The sequence below is a fragment of the Sus scrofa genome, chromosome 18 (genome assembly GCF_054392235.1).
Source record: "Sus scrofa isolate SSC_HxYL_T2T_F1_AM1 chromosome 18, Sscrofa_HxYL_maternal_Yorkshire_Landrace_v2.0, whole genome shotgun sequence".
NCBI classification, from domain to species: Eukaryota; Metazoa; Chordata; class Mammalia; order Artiodactyla; family Suidae; genus Sus; species Sus scrofa.
In genome coordinates this window covers 22,459,677-22,479,941 of record NC_139400.1, presented here as the reverse complement: position 1 = coordinate 22,479,941, position 20,265 = coordinate 22,459,677, and the positions used below count along the sequence as shown (strand labels likewise).

The 20,265-nt window shown below is 49.0% G+C and overlaps 3 protein-coding genes across 6 annotated transcripts in view; 2 read left to right on the top strand and 1 right to left on the bottom strand.

Moving 5' to 3' along the window:
- LOC106506763 (short transmembrane mitochondrial protein 1) overlaps positions 1-2,375 on the top strand; it is a 74,330-nt gene extending 71,955 nt beyond the window's left edge. Inside the window, exon 9 of one of the 2 annotated variants that reach the window (XR_014833728.1) lies at positions 1,233-2,375. The gene's annotated coding sequence lies outside the window, so the exon portion shown is untranslated. Of the gene's footprint in view, positions 1-467 lie in introns of both variants that reach the window. The other variant, XR_014833727.1, reaches the window with a different exon arrangement.
- On the bottom strand, positions 1,086-17,812 carry FAM180A (family with sequence similarity 180 member A). The gene is made up of 3 exons (XM_003484013.5): positions 17,447-17,812; positions 7,886-7,986; positions 1,086-5,798 (listed from the first exon to the last, which is right to left on the bottom strand). The coding sequence occupies exons 1-3, from the start codon at positions 17,520-17,522 to the stop codon at positions 5,454-5,456; spliced, it is 522 nt and encodes a 173-aa protein (XP_003484061.3). The 5' UTR covers positions 17,523-17,812; the 3' UTR covers positions 1,086-5,453.
- LOC146394925 (uncharacterized) overlaps positions 13,339-20,265 on the top strand; it is a 128,056-nt gene continuing 121,129 nt past the window's right edge. The window contains exons 1-2 of one of the 3 annotated variants that reach the window (XR_014833713.1): positions 13,339-14,470; positions 16,472-18,847. The gene's annotated coding sequence lies outside the window, so the exon portion shown is untranslated. The other 2 variants (XR_014833718.1, XR_014833714.1) reach the window with 2 other exon arrangements.

Below are 20,265 nucleotides of genomic sequence, written 5' to 3'. Positions count from 1 at the left end.
GGGCCACTTGCTGACCTAGTCCTTAGGAAGATATGTCTGGTTGCAGGGAGAAAATGAAGTATTAATCCTGGAGAAATTGGCCCCAGAGTACACAATATTAAGTCTTTTGGACTTCCCTGGTGGCCAAGGTCCTTGGCATGAGCACCTGGGTGAATACAAAGCATCTGAGTCAGCAGAGGATGTTATGTCAGAAAGACCACAGGCCTTTTAGGAAGAGTGGAAGGGAACTGCCCCTCTGGAAAAGTCTAAATGCCAGTCTCGTTTCAGAGACTCATGAAACCCAGATGCCAATGGTCTTTTGGGCTGGAGTAAATGTTCGTAGGCTCCTCTCTGAGGCTCTTTACCAAAACGGAAGGCTTCTTTTGGCTGGTATGGAAGGAGAAGGTGGGAGGGCAGGAAAAAAAATGGGTGGTTTCAGGTATAGGGCCTTTTCAGCCCTTGGACTCTGGAATTTCTGCTGCTTACAGATCAGGAGAAGCATTTGTCTTTTCTCAGAAAGGTAATGTGGATCCGGGGCAAAGAAGAAAGAAAAAACAAAAGGAAACCCCCCACACTTTTATAACTGGTGGTCCTTGGCAGCATTGCCTCCATCTGAGAGATGATGAGCAGAGTCAAGGGTTATGAAATGCATGTTCTCTTGAACTCACAGAATGCAAGGAATGGCATTTCCAGGTCTGCAGCTATGCCAGTTGGAAATAATCCCCAGGCTAAAGGCAAAGTAACTCCAGAAAGGTGACTCCATAAAACGCGTTCTTCTTGACCTCTAAGGCAGGAGCACCTGTGGACAGCCCTGGTCCCCTTTGAAACTGGCTTGTCATTGTAGGCTGAGCCTCCATGATTTGTCTCTTTGAATGCATATTCAGGACTGGCTACCATATTTGCTATATTCGGGCCTCATTTTTGTGATGATTTTAAAACTCAGAATGAATGCTACCACGTGTGTGATGTCTTGGTGGCAAACATTAAAAAGACTGGATGAAAAATAAACAGCTGTGGAAGTCAGCATTTGCTGTCAAACCCAAGGGCCACTTCACATTCCTTGGTGAGATAATCTGAGATAACAAAGATTCCATTGAGCCTGGAAATTCCATCAGGACATTTTTATTACATCATAAGTGAATATTTGTTAAATAAAATTACATCAGGTGAGTGGCACAGTAGGACCAGTAGTTCTCTTTTAGAACTCTATCCATTTTCCAGTTAAAGAAAACATTTTTTTTTTTTCTTTTTAGGGCCACACCTGAGGCATATGGTGCAGCAGCTGGCCTACACCACAGCCACAGTGACACCAGATCCAAGCCACATTTGTGACCTGCACTGCAGCTTGCAGCAACATGGGATCCTTAAGCCACGGAGCGTGGTCAGGGATTGAACCCACAGCCTCATGGATACTAGTTGGGTCCCTAACCTGTTAAGCCACAAAAGGAACTCTGAGAGAACAGTTTCTTAAGAAAATTTTTTACATTCTTCAAGAAATGTAAGTCAGATTCCACTTATAAGAGGTATTAAAAGTAGTCAGACTCTTAGAAACAGGAAGTTGAATGGTAGTTGTAAGGGGCTAGGGGGAGAGAGAAGAGTTGTGGTTTCCTAGGTATTGCTTTTTGCGTGATGAGCAAGTCCAGCTGTCTGTCACCCGACAGTGTGCATATATGAACGATACTATACCACCTGCTTAGAAATGGGTCTTAGAAATTTAGATGGTAATTTCATATGATGTGTTATTTTTTAACCATAATAAAAATGAAAGATATTAAAATGATTTAGGAAAGTAAAGAGCACCATGTAAAGTCATTTAATAAGCATTTAGTTTTAGACCCGTGCCCTGTGGAGATACCTTCTGACTGACTGACCACTTAACGTGATTCTCCTTTAGTTAGACTCAGGTTGAGATGACAGAGCAATGACAGTTTCAGCATGTAGATGATTTCCAATTTCTCTTGAGTGACACCAGAGATAGCCATGAGAATGCCAACTACAGAGGAAACTTCCAGAATTTTTAGATCCTAAAATTTCCCAGCAGTATAGAAATGGCAGAATGTTTCTCTTAAGTCACAGGCAAGTTTTCACTGCCAGTATCACACCCGGATTATTCTGTGAGTAAAAGGACAAAATGGGACTGGGCTGTGACTGTGGTGTGTGTGGTGTGGCATTAATGAGGCAAAATGGAAGAGTCCATTGCTGTCACTGGACCAGTCCTCCCCTGCTCACTGGGCAAAGAGTCAGGTTTTTGGGTGGTGGTGAGCAGAATATTTGATTTTGCATGGAAATGAAGTCATTGCTAGAAGACTCTTCGTGGGTAAACAATTTGTATTCAGACTAAAATAGTGTGTAAGGATCTAGTTACTGAAAATGAAATCTTCATTTGTCTTTAAAAAGGTTGTGCCCTTCTTGTTTCTATTGTTCAGTCATTGATTGCTACACCAGTAGGGAACTGTCATTGTGGTCACTGCTCCTAGGAGCCATCGTCTCTTTCATGGCTCTCCTACCCCTGGGAGCAACTGTGCATGTCCTAATGTGGTAGGCGGGGACGACAACGGTGGGTCTTTCCACCTGGTGACTAGAAGAAAGCTTTGGGATCCCTTTTTTTTTTTTTTTTTTTGGTCTTTTTAGGCCCATACTGGCAGCCTATGGAGGTTCCCAGGCTAGGGGTTGAATCAGAGCTGTAGCCGCCGGCCTATGCCACAGCTATAGGCACACCAGATCCGAGCCATGGCTATGACCTACACCACAGCTCATGGCAATGCCAGATCCTTAACCCACTGAGGGAGGCCAGGGATCGAACCTGCGTCCTCATGGATACCAGTCAGATTTGTTTCCACTGAGCCATGATGAGAACTCCTCAGATCCTTTTGGATAGGGGTGCAGCCCCAGGGTGGGTGTAAGGCTGACTGTCCAGGTATTACACAGTGTCTAGGGGTTGAGATCTCTGCTGACCCCCACCCCAATCCACATCCAGGACAAGCACAAAAACGGAAGGTTGGCCGGGAGGCTCTCTGCGTTCTGGGCAGTCCCAAACTTGTCTGTATGTTGCCCTTCGTTTTAATCAGGCAGTGATCCCTGAAGGAAACTGTGCATCCAAGCACAGACTGCAGAGATAGCGAGAAGTCACCCAGAAGCAGCTTAGAGATGCCTCGAGGAATGGTTATAAAGATAATCAGAATCAGGCCCAAAGACAGAGCAGCAGAGACACCAACTCCAGTGTGAAGCAAGAAAGAGACAAGGGGAGTGACCATGTCAAAGAGAATGTGTAATATTAGAGAAAAATGGAACAAAAAGTATATATATCAAGAGTCTGAATTTGAGGGAGATAAAACAGCAGGATGATCAGGGAATGAGAACCAGAGAGACTGAGAGTGGCAGGATGCAAAACTGGGTTTTCTTTGGGGCGGAGCACCTCACCGCACGCTGGTGTCCCCCCACGAGCCCGAGCAGCTTGTGCTGCCAGGCAGAGCTCCCGTGCTCAAAGATTGTAAAGAAGTCCAGACCAGCTTTCATCATCATCAAATGACAATTGTTAAATACCCATTTCAGAATCAAATTTAGCCCCACGAATCCTCGCTTATTCCAAGATCAGACTTGCTGCCACTTTAGCTTCCAGAGCCCAGCTGCAAACCTCAGAGTGGCTGGATAGATCTCTGAGCTGGTGAAGAATCTTTATTAGAACTCAGGTGTGGAGTTCCCGTCGTGGCTCAGTGGTTAACAAATCTGACTAGGAACCAGGAGGTTGTGGGTTTGATCCCTGGCTTCGCTCAGTGGGTTAAGGATCTTGGCATTGCCGTGAGCTGTGGTATAGGTTGCAGACTTGGCTCAGATCCCAAGTTGCTGTGACTCTGGTGTAGGCCGGCATCTACAGCTCTGATTGGACTCATAGCCTGGGAACCTCCGTATGTCACGGGTGCGGCCCTAGGAAAGACAAAAAAAAAAAAAAAAAAAAAAAAAGAACCCAGGTGCTTTACTGCTAGCAGAAGCCCTCATCTATTATCTCTTTTTTTTTTTTTTTTGGCTTTTTAGGGTCATACCCGTGGCATATGGAAGTTCCCAGGCTAGGGGTCCAATCGGAGCTACAGCAGCCGGCCTAGGCCACAGCCACAGCAACTCCAGATCCAAGCCTTAGCTGTGACCTTAACCCATTGAGCAAGTCCAGAGATCAAAGCCACGCACCCTCATGGATATTAGCTGGGTTCGTTAACCGATGAGCCCACAACGGGAACTCCCTATTAACTCTCATTTAACAAACCATTAGAACAAGACTCACTGTCTTATTTTTTTTCAGCAATGGCCTGATCGTAAGGAAGAACAATCAAAAAGGGCAAGTTACGTTGGTACCAAGGAAAAGGCACTCTTACAGGCTGGAAGGCAGCAGAAAAACTCACACAGGTGCGGACTTAGCAAAACCTGGGGCCTTTCAGGGTTGGTACCAACAGTCTGGCAGAGCTGTCGGGTCTAGGTGTCCTCCCTGGTCACATCTCATGGTTGATGACTGTGGGAAGTTCAGAAGTAGAAGAATCTCAGAGATGATCTTATCTAGCTCCTTCATTAGAACGTTTCCAAGATACTAAATAAAAGCTTAAGGCATTTTATGTGACTACTTTAGAAAACACATCCAATCGCTATTGCTAAAATGGAAGCTTTGGTATTTGAAAGGGTAAAATTCTGTCCTCTGAAAGTCACATTTATTTGAAGCACTTAAATCTCTGGGGATGCTGGGCAATTTTAGCATGAGGCTAGGCAGGCCTGGCTGTTGGTGTCACCTCTTTTGTTAGGCTGACTCTCTCCACGTTAGCTTTGTTTCTCGGTACAAAATGCAACGCATGACAGTCGCATTTCTGTGGGCCCCCTCTGTGTTTCTCCAGCTTTCAGAAAAGAAGAGTCTAGATACATGGGTACATGACTGATGTTCTGACTGATTCTTCTTGGTGGCTTTTGGAAGAGTTGGGAAATACATCCTTGGTTAACAATGGATTGATTGGGCGTAGCTCTAGTTGCTTACTACAGAACTGCGGAAAGATGTTCATTCAGTCGAGTACCCTGGTCTCTTAGGACCAAAGAAATCTGTCCCCCACCTTCCTGCCATGCCCAGGCTTCTGTGCTGTCGCCCCCAGCTCTGTTCTCACAAATGTGGGTGTTTGTGTCACATTCACTCAGTGTCGAAGCATATCTTAGATGCGTACATGTCACCAGGCAAACCGTTTGGCCTCTGGAGGCATCTTGAATGGTCACTCCAGCCTTTTTTTTTTTTCCCAGCCCAGGTCACATTATGATATGAATCACAATCTTGTGCTTGTTAAGAAGTTAAGGGGCAAAGAGCATCGGGCTTTCTTATTTTATCTCTGTTACTCTGAGTTGGTGGTATGTGTTTTGAGGCTGGTCTCTAAAGGGAGTTGAGAATGAAGACTTTCTGGATTACTGTGTGTGCTGGTCCCTGCTCTGTGGTCCTGGTGCCGGCCAGTCTCTCAGGGAGATGCTCTGGGGCCTGAGGACCGAATCAAGTCATGCCTCAGGGCCTGGAAGAGGCTAAGGAGGGCCTGGGCCCAGACGTCCTTCTGATGCCCTTGGGACAGAGCTGTGCGGTAGGCCACGTAGGCCAGGGTCAGTGCTGTCCTTTCGAAGTCCTCTTTCTTGAGGACGCCGGGGTGGCTGGAGAGGCTGGCGCTCAGCCGGCGGATGTCCGGGATGCTCTTGGGGATCACGTCATTGCAGATGGTGTGGAAGTCGGCGGCCTTCCGTAGGGAGGCCAGCTCCTCGTCCTTGATGGAGATCTTCAGGTCGGGGCCGATCTCCAGTTCAGCCAGCAGGAACTGAGGAGAGACACAGGGTGTGGAAAGGCATGAGGCTTTTTTTTTTTTTTTTTTTTTTTTTGTCTTTTTAGGGCTGCACCCATGGCACGTGGAGGTTCCCAGGCTAGGGGTCGAATCGGAGCTGTAGCTGCCAGCCTACGCCACAGCCATGCAATGTGGGATCTGAGCCTCATCTGTGACCTACACCACAGCTCATGGCAACACTGGATCCTTAACCCACTGAGCGAGGCCAGGGATCAAATCCCTGTCCTCATGGATGCTAGTTAGGTTTGTTAACCACTGAGCCACGATGGGAACTCGGGCACGAGGCATCATTGAGGGCACCCGTGGATTCTGATCACGTGTAGTTATGTAGGGAGTGGCTCTGCAAAGAGCTCTGGAATCAAGAAGTCAGGGGACCAGTTTCAACTGTCCCACTAACCGGGTAACCTCGGATGAGTTACTCCTCTCAGTGTCCTTTTCCTCTTCGTGAAATGATGAACAAGCACAGCACTTCACCAGGAGATTGCGAGGAGTAAATAAGACAAATACGGGTGTCATCTGACACTGTGCCTGATACAAAGCCACTGTGTAAGTGGCTATTTGTGTTTCTAGTGTCCCGAATCAGCTGCTTCTTCCCTTTCTCCCTCTCACCCACTAAAGATCTTCTAAAGCACAAACTGACTGTTTTGGAGAATTTAAAACTAGAAGCTGGGAATTTGAAAGATGTAGACAATGGCACCAGGAATTAAATGGGCTACAGATTTGTCCTTGTTTCTCACCTGTGCTTGAAGGTTAGGGGGTGGGGTCTGTCCCCCCTCCCCAGGCTCCTGCAGTGCCAGGCCCAGATCGGAAACCTAAGGAGTTCCCATAGTGGCACAGTGGAAATGAATCTGACTAGGAACCATGAGGGTGCGAGTTTGATCCCTGGCCTCACTCAGCGGGTTAAGGATCCAGTGTTGCTGTGAGCTGTGTAGGTCGCAGACGCAGCTTGGATCCCATGTTGCTGTGGCTGTGGCGTAGGCCGGCGGCTACAGCTCCAATAAGACCTCTAGCCTGGGAACCTCCACGTGCCATGGGTGCAGCCCTAAAAAGACAAAAATACAAAAGAAAAAGAAAAAAAGAAAAAAAGAAAAGAAACCTAAGAAGTACCTCTTGGACTCCGAGTCCTAACTCTCCTCTCTGTGGCTGGCTTCCCTCGGCTCTAATCCATCCTCCACGCTCCTGTCTGTTATCTTCCCTAAAACAGATCTGTTTAGAAAGATCCTCTGACTCCTGTGTTCACAATGTGGCGAAGGCTCTGCATTTTCCAGTTTGTTCCCTGAGGCAGGATTTGAAATTCGCTGCCTGGCCCAGCTGCTTGGCTGCAGCGGGCTGTCTCCTTCTTGGCCAGACTGTCCTGGTACGTGGAGGAAGTCTCACGATGTCAGAGCAGGAGGGGAACTTTGGTGATCAGTGGAGACCCTCACTTAACAGCTGAGGAGGTTCAGGCCCAGAGAGAAACAGTGGCCTGTGCAAGGTCACGTAGCCGATAGGCGGCAGAACCAGAACTAAAGCTCACATCTTGACCCTGGAATTTTAATCCATGAACCAAACCAAGCAGCCTTGGGAAATCTACCCATGGTTTGGAGAAGTGGGTCTGGGTGGCAGAGGTGTGACAGGCAGAGGAAGAGAGCCTTTGGGGTGGCTCCAGGCTGTTGGAAACGGGTCTGTCACACTGTGAAGTTGCCGAGACACAGTTCCACTCAAACAATAGATTTGGCATTGACTGAATGCTGCCGAGAAGTCCTGGCGGGGGGAAGACCACCCACCCTGCAGCTTGGGTGCTGGTGGGGGCACCTCTGGGCTGAGCCTAAATCTCTAATTTTGCCTCCACTGAACTCTTGATGCCATCTTTCCTGGGACAGCCTGTGGGAAAGGAGAGGAGGTACCAGGAACACCTTCCTCTGGGTTGGGCAGGATTCCACAACCTCCACAAACAGGTCTAGGCAGTCCCCCAGGTGGCAGAGGCCACTTATTTTCGAGGAGTCAGGTCACTTCCCCGAAAAACATAGAGAAGGAGCAATGCCTTTGGGTGACACGAGTGGCCCACTGTGCCCTCTGCCTACCTCATAGAGCAGTTGCACTTCCTCCAGGGAGCTCTGCAGGATGGGGTTCAAGGGCACAGACGAGGACCTCTTTGGCCGGTGGGCTGCAGGGAAGAGCACGGCTGCAAGAAAGCAAGAGTGAGCTCGCGGGGCTGCTGTGAGCACCAGCTTCTCCCTCAGGGGAGCCCGAGGTGAGCCAGCCAGTCTTGAAGGCAACTGACTTCGAGTGGTGGTGGACACAAAGAGGAAGAGGTGACAGACAGCCCCTGTGTGTCCCAGAGAGCTCCCAGGCATGTCTGATGTTACTGTTTCACACCAGTACTTTCAAACCTGGCTTCACATCAGAATTATCCCGAACAGTTTTGAAAAATATGTATGTCTAGGGAAATGTATACCCAAGCATTTATGTTCAAACGGAAGAGAAATGAGTAAACCAATGCCACCCCTCCTCCCAAGTTTAACAGCCTCCCTAATACTACGGTTCCCTCATAGCACTGCACATGTCAGTGCTTTGTCAGTGTGCAGTTTGCTGGCTTATGTTTATTGACCCTTTTAATTGGAGACTCAGACTCCTGGCTACTCCCCAGCCGTCCGGGGAGAGCTGCCAAGAACCCACGCACATGTGACAAAGTGTAGGAAGAGAGCTGTACAGCCCCCGACGATGTCTCTCAGGTGTATGGAGCCAAGCCCAGGACCTCCCCCAAGGGCCTGATTCAGAAACGCATTTGGTGTAAAGTCAGTGACTTGCCACTGTGGCTCCTCAGTGGCTGCATCTAGAAGTGGCAGTTGGAGGAAGCTGGGAGGGATGCTAGAGGTAGAGGGGTACCAAGAATTAGGAACTGATTAAGACACATGAAAGAGAAGGACAGAGTATGGCAGAGTGTAGGAACAGTCATAATAAATTGCACTTCTCCAGGGTTGTATCAGACTGAGAGCAGACAGCCCCTCTGAGTCTCAGGACACTATGCGGAAAGGATCGACCAGCCTGCCGCCAGCTCAGAGAAAAAGGGGCAGCTTCTTCCAGACACTTGATTGTGATCTACTAGAAAACTAGGCAAGTAACTGTGAAAATTGGTGAAACTTTGAGGTAAGTAGCGCCCCCTGAAGTTGTGCAAAGCTGAATTTGCATAATGACACATGACAACTTTGCTTCATCAAGAAAGGGGCTGGAGTTTCCTTTGCTGCTTGGTGGTTAACAAACTGGACTAGGATCCCTGAGGATGCGGGTTGGATCCTTGAGGATGTGGGTTCGATCCCTGGCCTCACTCAGTGGGTTAAGGATCTGGCCTTGCCATGAGCTGTGGTGTAGGTCGCAGACGTGGCTCAGATCTGGCACTGCTGTGGCTGTGGTGTAGACTGGCAGCTGTAGCTCTGATTTGACCCCTAGCCTGGGAACCTCCCTATGCTGCAGGTGTGGCCCTAAAAAGCAAAAAATAAATAAATAAATAAATAAATATACAAATAAAAAATAAAAAAAAAGAAAGAAAAGAAAGGGGCCAGGGATGTCCAGAGTACTGTGTTGAAGAAGGGACCTGCATTTAGAGGGATTTAGAAGGATTTCTATCAGAAGTGATCACAGTAAAACATCTTCCACATAAAGGACATTTCCTGAAAAGCCCACTGGTTGGAATCTCCCACCTCCTGGAAAAGCTGGTTGGCTGTAGAGTTGCTTTCTCTGTGATCCATGTATACTGTAGCCCACAAGTTCTGCAGGGACTAGGATGAAATGCGCTTTCAGGCTTCTGCACACTGGGTGGAGCCTGGCAGGCTTCCAGGGTGCACGAGGCAGAGCTGTTAGCAAACCGTGTCCCTGCATTGAAGGGGACCTTGATGGGCAGAGTGACAGCCCTGCCTCCCCAGGGCCATCTTGGGGGACGGAGCCTCTCAACGCTATAGCATTATTTCCTAGCTCAGAATTTTAGCAGAATTTGCTCTCTTTGCCAAAGAGCCCATTTCCCACAGAATCATAGATTTTAGGGCTGGCCTCTGCTCACTCATGGCCTCTGTCTCCAGTAGGGCACAGGAGGGCGGGGCATCTCCTACTCCTTGCTTTTGCGATCTTGGCCAAATAGAAGAATCACCTAGAGCGCCTACGTCCTAGCTCCTGAAGTTCTGATTTAAGTGATCAGGGTATGATTAGGACAGTAAACGTTTTGAAAGCTTCCTAGTAGGTGCTTCTAATGGCAGCCAAGGTTGAGGATCAGAGGCTGCTTGACCTGAAGCTGTGAGCAGGAGCTGGCCCAGCTCAGTTTGTCTCAACCTTGACTGTGCGTTAAAACCTCCGGGGAGCTTTTAAAAACCTAAGTGCCCAAGGCCACCTTCCAGGCAGGTTCGTGGGCATCTCTGGGGTGGATGTAGGCCTCAGGACTCCTGACCCCAGGTCTTACAACCGGCAGGCAGGGTTATGACTGCTGGGCTATCCAGACCCACTGCCCAGGAGCTGATGCCCTGCTAGTAGCCGGGCTTGGTCCACCCGAAGGGCCTCACAGGGGCATCGGAAGAGACCAAGGCTCTCTCGTGTTCTCAGAGACAAGAGCGGAGCCACAAAGAGGGGTGTATTTTGACCCTGCTTTCTCCTTGATGGGAGGAGACACCAGGACCAGAACTCATCCCCGACCAAGATGTGGCCCGTTTCTTCCCCCGTGACCCTCTCTTCTTACCGTGAAACCCCTTGTCAGGGTAGGATCTGAGCCGCCTTACTTCTTGACTTCAGCTCGCTTACTGTGAAATTAAAGGTATTGTTCCTTTTTAAAAAATTCACACCGCAGCAGGTGGGGGGATAGGAGGGAACAAGGTCCTGGGCCCGGGGCCCTTTGTGCTGCCTCCTGGGAAGTTATTCACGGCCAGCCCTGCGCTTTCCTTGCTCAATTCTTTCCCTGCGAACAGCCGCTCCCTTCAGCTGCTTCCTTTAACGGGCACCCCCCAGGTGGACCCCTGGTTCTCAAAGAGCTGGGCAGAAAATGCTTCCCAGAAGAGCGAGCTCTATGGTTTTTAAACAATAGCGGTTGGGAGAAGAGTGTTAGAAATAAGTTGAGCCTCTGGTCTAAGGCTAAACATTGCTTCAGAAAGCAGGCACAGGGAGAGAGCCCAGAAATGGCAAAAAGATGGACCCTCCCCCTTCTTCCCCTCCCCCACAGCCTCCCCCACCTTCTGCAGGTACTCCTCAAGCTTGAGACCAGACCTGCTTCCACACGGCTAGAAAAACAGCCCTGTTGCTCGAGGAAGCCTTTCCCTGGGACCCAGTCCCAACGCCTCCCCATCCCTGGCACCTGCTCCTCATCCGCTGCTCCGTCTTCCCCAGCGTGCCCGTGCTCAGGCCCAGACCTGGGAGTCATCCTTGTCCCTGCCCTTTCTTGCACATCCCACACCTAGTGAATCAGCGAATCTTGTGGGCTTTACTTGCAGAATATATCTGGGACCCGGCTGCTTCTCACCACATTCCTGCTCGCCTCCTGCTCTAAACCTTGAGCGTGTCTCCTAGGAGTGTCTCTGCTCCCATCTTTGGCTCCTACACTTATTCTGTTCTTAACACGGCAATGAAAGAGATTCTGTGAAAGCATGTAGGAAACACAGGTTGGATGATGTCTGTCCTCTGCCCAGAGCCCTCTATGGCTTTCCGTCTCACTCAGAGCAGGAGCCAGAGATCTTCCGATGGCCACCAGGCATTGCAGACTTGACCTCTTCCTACCCCTTGCAACTCATCTGCTAGTATCCCTGGCTCATGCCCCTCCAGCCACAGGCCTCCTCACTGTTCCTTGAGCTCACCACGCATGCTTCTGCCACAGGGCCTTTGCACTTCTGCTCCTTCTGCCTGGAATACTGTCTTTGGAGACTGCGTGGCTGGCTCCCATGTTTCCTTAAGGTCTTTTTTTTTTTTTTTTTTTTTTGCTTTTTAGGGCTGCAACTGAGGCATATGGAAGTTCTCAGGGTAGGGGTCGAATTGGAGCTGAGGCTGCCGGCCTACACCACAGCCACAGCAATGCCAGATCCGAGCCATGTCTGCAACCTGTTACATCACAGCTCACGGCAATGCCAGATCCTTAACCCACTGATTGAGGTCAGGGATCCAACCCACGTCCTCATGGATGCTAGTCGGATTTGTTGACCACTGAGCCACAACAGGAACTCCTCCTTCAGATCTTTTTTTTTTTTTTTTTTGTCTTTTTTGTCTTTTTTTTTGTTGTTGTTGTTGTTGTTTTTTGTTGTTGTTGTTGTTGTTGTTGCTATTTCTTGGGCCGCTCCCGCGGCATATGGAGGTTCCCAGGCTAGGGGTTGAATTGGAGCTGTAGCCACCGGCCTACGCCAGAGCCACAGCAACGCGGGATCCGAGCCGCGTCTGCAACCTACACCACAGCTCACAGCAACGCCGGATCCTTAACCTACTGAGCAAGGCCAGGGATTGAACCCACAACCTCATGGTTCCTAGTCGGATTCGTTAACCACTGCGCCACGACGGGAACTCCCTCCTTCAGATCTTAAGTCATTTTCTCAGTGGGGCCCTCCCTGACTACCCTATTTAAAATTATGATCTTTTATACTCTATAATCCGCCCTTACTTTTTTTTTTTTTTGTCTTTTTGCCTTTTCTAGGGCCACTCCTGCGGCATATGGAGGTTCCCAGGCTAGGGGTCTAATCGGAGCTGTAGCCGCCGGCCTGTACCACAGCCACAGCAACTTGGGATCTGAGCCTAGTCTGCAACCTACACCACAGCTCACAGCAACGCCAGATCCTTAACCCATGAGCGAGGCCAGGGACCGAACCCGCAACCTCATGGTTCCTAGTCAGATTTGTTAACCACTGAGCCACGACGGTAACTCCGATCTGCCCTTACTTACTTGCAATTCGATGAACCAGCTGTTTTATTTTCATGTCTTTATTGTCTGTTTCCTTTCATTAGGAATGTCAGCTCCACAAAGGCCTGGGATTTTGTCTGTACTGTTTCCTGCTGTATTCCCAGTGCCTAGCATCCTGCCCATGACTGTTTGTTGAATGAATACGCAATCCCATAGAAACACATTAACCATCCTTGTTATTAAACTCCATTCTCTTCAGAATGTTTCACTAAATCCTCCTTTAACAGGGTGATTCTGGAACTTGTTTGTGGTTACAAGTCCTGGCTGATTATCAGAAAGTGGATGTTGTCTTCTGTCTCTGTCACACCCTCCCTTTATCTCTGAGGAGCCCCTGTGCCTGCCTGGGAGAAGCTACTTTTAATTCTCTTGGGCAAGGCTGGCGCCTGTCTTGCTCTCCATGCCTTAGCTCCTGCAAGCTTTCTTGCCCAGACCTAAGGGCAGAAGCCTCCCTCAGTGGAAGAGTCTATTTCTGTTTTGAGACTGATCCTCTTGTTGATTTTTTTATAACCTGGGATAAAAATCTCTTCTTCCCTTCCATCTCCCAAATACATTAAAAAAAAAAAAAGCGCCCAGAACAGGAGTTCCTGTCATGTCTCAGTGGTAATGAACCCGACTAGTATCCAGAGGACTCGGGTTCTATCCCTGGCCTTGCTTAGTGGGTTAAGGATCCAGCGTTGCCGTGATCTGTGGTGTAGGTCGTAGACACGGCTCAGATCCCACGTGGCTGTGGCTGTGGTGTAGGCCAGCGGCTGTAGCTCCGATTCGACCCCTAGCCTGGGAACTTCCATATGCTGCAGATGTGGCCCTAAAAAGACAGTAAAATAAAATGAAACCCAGAACAGTGTTAAGGCTGATGGTGGTTTCCGTGTAACTGCACAGCATCAGTTTTAAAGAGCTCATTGGAAAGGATTCAAAGTGTAGACATATCAAGCCAAAACACAATCACAATTGAAATGAATCAGTTGAGTGACTCTGTGGAAACAGCAGTGGGTGGGTGTGGAAAGGAAACGCTCTTTCGTGAAAGATCTTTTGCCAGATTCTACTGATGTCATTCACTTTTTTGCTCTGGGGCCAGCCCTTTAGAAGCACAGTGATATTCGGAGGGAGCCGGGATCTTGGCCCCGTGTGTTGAGGTCCTCTGGAGGGCTTCTGAAAGGGCTGCTGTGAGTCAGCTCCCCTTGGCCAGAACATCCCACCACCAGGGTGAGCCCGGGGCTGCTGGGGGCACCTGGCAGGCATGGAGAGGCATGAATGGATGCCGCAGTAGACTGGGTTGGGAGTAAGATCCAGCTCAGAGCTTCCAGCTGAGGATCCGGGGGCGCGTTAACGTCTTCCCACCCTCCAGCTTTCTTACCTGTAAATGGTTAGCCTCGCCCCTGCCACATGCCCTGACTGTGGAGTGATGGACGCGGTGCGTGGTGTACTTGGTGATGCTGGACCAGGTCAGTCAACACTGAACACCGACCCTGAGCCCTTCCCTTCATGGAACATTTACGACTGAACACACACACACAACACTAAAGCATACATTTTCTGAAGGGTCATTCTTCCTTATTAAGCTGGGTTTAAAAGAAATAACGTATGTATTGAATAAAAATGAGATATTTATAGGAATTAATAGATACATTGCATACGTATTTTTTTAAGACTGGCTGGTTCCCCTGGCCCGCCCTGTGGTGCGCTGGCAGGACCTGGGTGGGGCTGGGACCTGGGCCAGGTATGGCTGGCTTCCTGGCGGCCTCGCTAACCACAGGTGAGTCACTTGGCCTTAGTCAAGCAGGTGGGGCTGGACCAGCCATCCTGGCACAAAAGCTGCCTCCCCGGGGGGAATCCTAGAGAGCGCTTCTGAGGGAGAGGCTGGAAGGACAGTAGGAAAAAAGACGTCCTGATGGCAAGATGTATTCCCTTTGGTTTTCTTCTATATGTGGAGCCAGAGGGTGGGTGAGGGTGGAGGCTGGGGTGGTGCTGAGGGGGTGGGAGGAGGATTTGGTAGGGAGAGGTCTTCCTCAGATTGTTTCCAAAGGAAATTCTAAATTAGACCTCGTGTTGGGGTGGGATAAGGATGAAGGTGAAGGGAACAGTTAATACATTTGGAAAAATTGGCTTTTCTTTGGGTGTGACTCCCATTCTGTCTTTAAAAAATGGCAGTTGTGCATTCCTTTTCTTTTGCCATTTCTTGGGCTGCTCCCGAAGCATATGGAGGTTCCCAGGCTAGGGGTTGAATCGGAGCTGTAGCCACCGGCCTACGCCACAGCTCACGGCAACACTGGATCCTTAACCCACTGAGCGAGGCCAGGGATTGAACCCGCAACCTCATGGTTCCTAGTTGGATTCATTAACCACTGAGCCACGATGGGAACTCCTGTATTCCTTTTCTTTTTTAAAATTTTAATTTTTTTTTTCTTTTTAGGGCCGCACTTGCGGCACATGGACGTTCCCAGGCTAGAGGTCGAATCAGCCCTGCAGTTGCTGGCCCACACCATAGCCACAGCAACGTGTATTTCTTTTATGATTAGAAAAAAATGTTAAAAATGAAAAAAAAAAACAACTACGTGGAAGATTTTTGATGATGGTTGGGAGGGCTTTGTATCATCTGCTGGCTCTGAACACTGGGATGAACCACTAATCCAGCACTTGACACCAGCTGCCTCGCCGTGGCCTCTGCTTCAGCTGCGTTGCTTTTGTGTCTCTACAGAGATGGTTATCATTACTTGGGGGGTGGGGGGACCTTCTGCAGTGAGGAGGGGTGGGGCTGGAGCTGCTGCTCCCAGGATGTTGCTATAGAGCCCTCAAGACCTCAGACTTTCTTTGATGAAACTTTTCTGGTTTTTTTTAAGTGGTAGGTAATAGCTGACATTCACATAGCTCCTCATCTTTTACAAAGTGCTTTATTTACATGTGGAACACATCCTCCCTGGATAAAGCGGTATGGGTCAGTTTTTGTTTTTGTTACTATGTTACCTCTTCGAGAACTAAAACTCAGAGAGGTTAAGAAACTTGCCACACATCACAAAGCCATTTAGAGGAAGATCTTAAGTCTTTCCATTTCTTCTATGTTAGCTTATGATGCAGCTCTTGTGTTTCCAAGGCTTGTAACACATCAGTTTGTCTCATTTGGCTTTCTGACAGCCTGTGCATTAAGGAAAGGTGGGTATTATCATCCTTTTTTTTTTTCTTTTTTTCTTTTTAGGGCTGCACTTCGGCATACGGAGGTTCCTAGGCTCGGGGTCCAAAAGGAGCTACAGCTGCTGGCCTACACCACAGCCACAGCAACTGGGGATCAGAGCCATGTCTTTGACCCACACCACAGCTTACGGCAAAGCTGGATCCTTAACCCACTGAGCAAGGCCAGGGATTGAACCACAGCTCTGTGGATCCTAGTCAAGTGCCTTAACCACTGAGTCAGGAAGGGAACATCCTATCATCCTTTTTTAATAGGTTAATTAAGGAAGGCCCCCAGTGTCACACACGGGTAAGTGGCAGAACACAACACCAAGGTCCCTTTGCTCTGTGCTTCCAATCATTGCACGTAAATTTGTACACAGAGTGAGCAGGAAGTTGTGTCTGTGTGTCTCTGTGTGTGATGTTTACCAGAAAAAGAGGGAAAATGCTACATTCATTATTTGCCTCTGGGCAACAATCATTTCACAGCCCAATTCAGACAACTGGCAAGTACCTAATCTCAGGTTTAACAAATGAGGGAATGAAAGCTCTAATAAGTGCCGTCAGTAGTTTTGGCTTTTCTTGATTTCAGATCCATCTGCTCCCGTTGTTTTACGCCCAGCCCGGCAGCCCCTTCCTTCCCTGACACTCTCTCTCAGAACCGGGGGGCTCATCCCGCTGCTGCCCTGCAGTCTTCACCCTGTTTTGGATCTCGAGAAACACCAGTGAGACTGACTTTATTTTTTTCCAGTTCTTTCCAAGAGAGAGACCTCAGTTGACTTTAAGCAGCAGAAAGATTTCAGTTCCGCTCAGCGAGGAGTGGTCAGCCCTCTCGGTCCCTCGCTCCCTAAGTGATAAACCCTTGCTGTTTGGAGGTGCTGTTGGTGTCTGCCCACAGGAATCAGGAAAGATGCCAGGCTGGCTTTGAGATGCTGCATCCCGAGGGAAAGGAAGTCAGCGTTTGGGAGAAGCCTTGCTGGGCTCTTTCCTTCCCAAGGGGGGCTGGCTGGGGCGCTGGAAGTAGCAGCCAGGCGGACCCGAGGATGCTGAGGGGTTGCGCTTCCATTCCCGTCGCCGGGCCGGCTCTCTGCAACTGGAAAGATGTGTCCACTCCTGCTCAGGCAGCAGCATGGAGACCTCCACGTGGACAGCACCCCCAGCCAGGTAGCAGGCTGTTTGCCAGCCAGCACCTTCCTCCTGTCATGTTAGCATCAGTCCTGGGCACCTGCTCTCTGCGCCCCCTTCCCAGCTGCAGCCGCCTGGGGGAACTCGGCTGAATCTGTCCACTTCTGTGAAGCTAGGACACCTTCGCTCTGGCCTGTCAGAAAGGGATGCTCTCTGCCTTCTCCACCTTGACCCAGTTCCCTCAGCGGCTCTGATTTTTTTGGTATCATTACCCTTTAGCATGTCGAGAAGCATAAAGCAATGGGCAGAAAGGAGAGAAAAGGAGGGAGCAGGGTTTCTAATTTCCTCCTGCCCCCTCCACTTTTACCCCCCTCCCCCAAATTTCCTAATCATATTGGGGAAAGAATAGGAGCATCAATCAAATAAATCAAAAGCAACTCACCCCTGCTCCACCTGTGGGACAGAGTGGCCTGAGCATCATAACACAACAGCAGAAGCAGCAGCGTCTTCCAACACATCTTTTCCTCTGAAAAGGTGCAAAGTCGTCTTCCAACCAGTGGGACCCCAGGAGCCCCAGGTATGCCTGTACTGGTCCTCGCAGTGCAACAATATTGATCTTACTGCCCTTCCCTTTCCGGACGTGCTGTGATGCCCTCTCCTGCCCTAGAGGGGTGGAGGCAGGGGGCTGCCTCCTGGGGAGGGCAGGAGTGGGACCTGTTAAGCTACTCTCTCCGGGATTGGGGCCCTGAGCTTCCACAGAGAGACTCTGTTTTTGAGCACATCTGGAGTGACTCACGGGCATGTGATCTCCTTGGCAGTGGGGTGGATAAATATAATTTCTGTACTTGAGTTCCATGTGTTGGATGCACCCACTGGAATTTTTCTTTAACAAACAGACTCGCAGAGCTTGTTAGAGAGCCCGGCAAAGAGCTGGCTGCTGTCCCTGTCCACACACACACCCCAGCGCCAGAGGCGAGGGCTGCAGCAAGAGCCCAGAGTCTTGCTGGGCTGACGCCGGGGCTGAGAGCCCAGAGTGGCCTTTGGGACAGCAACGTCATTGTGGTGTCAGGGCTGAGTGTCACTTGTTCTGAAACAAGTGACAGTGATTCATTTCTCTGTGAGATGGTGATTTCCTTTCTTTGGATATATTCTCAGAAGTGGGATTGCTGGATCATATGGTAGTTCTATTCTTAATTTTTGGAGGAGCCTCCATACTGTTTTCTGTAGTGGTTGTACCAATATCTATTACGGGAATTTCCGTTTATATTTGTGGAGCAGAAATGAATCTAACTAGCATCCAAGAGGATGCAGGTTCGATCCCTGGCCTTGCTCAGTGGGTTAAGGATCTGGTGTTGCCATGAGCTGTGGTGTAGGTCACAGATGAGGCTCAGATCCAGTGTTGCTGTGGCTGTGCATAGGCCAGAAGCTGCAGCTCTGATTTGTCCCATACCCTGGGAACCTCCGTATGCTGTGGGTGCGGCTCTAAAAAGACAAAAAATATTTTATATTCCTATGGACCAACAGCACTCAAGGCGATTTTTTCCACCCCCTTACCAACACTTGTTATCACTTGTCTCTTTGGTGACGGCCATTGGTAACAGGTGTGAGGTGATAGTTTGTGCTTTTGATTTGCATTTCCCTGACGATGAGTGAGGTGGAGCACCTTTTCAAATATCTGTTGACTGTTGTTTGTCTTCTTTGCAAAAATGTCTGTTCAGTTCCTCTGCCCATGTTTAAGTTGGATTGTTTGGTTGTTTGCCATTGAGTTGTATAGATTATTTATATATTGTAGATATTATCCCCTTATCATATATATGATTTGCAAATATGGTCTCCCATTCCATACCTCGCCTTTTCATTTTGTTGATGGTTTTCTTTTCTCTTCTGTGTTCTTCCTTTTTAAATTTGTGAAGCTTGCCCAGAGGACCTAGCCCAGGGCTGGGTGCTCTGTAGCTGCCCACAGAGTATGTGTTGATTGATGCTGAAGCTGAGAAAGCTTCTGTAACCCCTGTTCTTTTGCCAAGAGAATTCCTGTGAGCGAGGAGGTTGCTGGGGAAGGAAGATGGACATGACTGGCCTGGCCACTGGGAAACCATGACCAGAAGTCACAGTCTTGGCTGCTAGTCCTGGACTTTCTCATCTGTAGACACAAATCATCAAACAGTCCCCTACCAATTACTCAACTAGGATGAGGATTAGCTTTTGGATTTGGGTTGGGGGTGGGTGTGTTTGTAACTCATTTCATTTCGTGAGATGATAAGCCAGGCCCTGTCTTCTGCCACTTCACCTGAGCAGCAGGAGGCAAACACGTACAGTTTCTCCCGGAACTTGGTGGAAGTCATGGGAAACCCTGGCCTAACACATGATTTTTTTTTTTTTTTTTAACTCTCTTCATGTTTTTCTTGTTCTTTCTGCAGTTCCATGCCTACTGGTTAAGACTGGTAAGCGAAAGGAAGCCCTGCCTTTTGTAACAGCCCAGTAAACCTATAGCAGAGGAATGCTACAGAGCTGTTGATCATGTGGAAAGTGCTTTTTATGGGGGAGGGTGGTTCTCCTTTGGGCAACAGTTTTCAAGTGCATTTTACCTCTGAATCCCCACTGTGTGTCTCTTGTTGGCACCATCTTTCGTTATATCTATCATTTACTGAGTTCTGACCATGCACCTATTTAATTTCATTCAATTTTCACAGCCATTCTGTTCAGTGGATACTGGAATAGAGTCCATCTTACACATGGAAAACTGAAACTTAGAAAGGATAAAGAACTAGGGTCACATAGCTGCTACAGGGCAGACACGTGCATAGATTGCCTACTTGGGGCTGAGATGAACCACACGCCAATAAAGCAGCTTCTGGGTATTGGAAGCATAATGCAGCAGAGAGAGTGCTGGGTGGGGACCCTGTCACAGTGACAGGTGGGGGTGGGGTGGAGAGGAAAATTCTGTTCACTTCGAGGGTTGTGACTCCAGCACAGAGGTAGCGCAGTCAACCCTTGTTTAAATGTCACTTATTCATTCATTCATCTGCTCTTTGAGCATCTCCTCTGTGCCAGGCTAATAGGTATAGCAAACCTAACAAGACAGGTCCCTGCCATCAAGAATCTTCATTCTGGGGTTCTCCCTGTGGCTCTGCAGGTTAGAAACCCGACTGGTATCCATGAGGATGTGGGTTCCATCCCTGGCCCAGATCAGTGGGTTAAGGATCTGGCGTTGCCGTGAGCTGCAGTGTAGGTCACAGATGTGGCTTGGATCTGGCATGGCTG

Coding starts and splice junctions, on each gene's coding strand:
- FAM180A (XM_003484013.5), bottom strand. CDS start 17,522: ATGTGTTGGAAGACGCTGCTGCTTCTGCTGTTGTGTTATGATGCTCAG. Junction 7,987..17,446: donor GTCCCACAGGTGGAGCAGGG/GTGAGTTGCTTT, acceptor GCTTTCTTGCAG/CCGTGCTCTTCCCTGCAGCC. Junction 5,799..7,885: donor AAGTGCAACTGCTCTATGAG/GTAGGCAGAGGG, acceptor GTCTCTCCTCAG/TTCCTGCTGGCTGAACTGGA.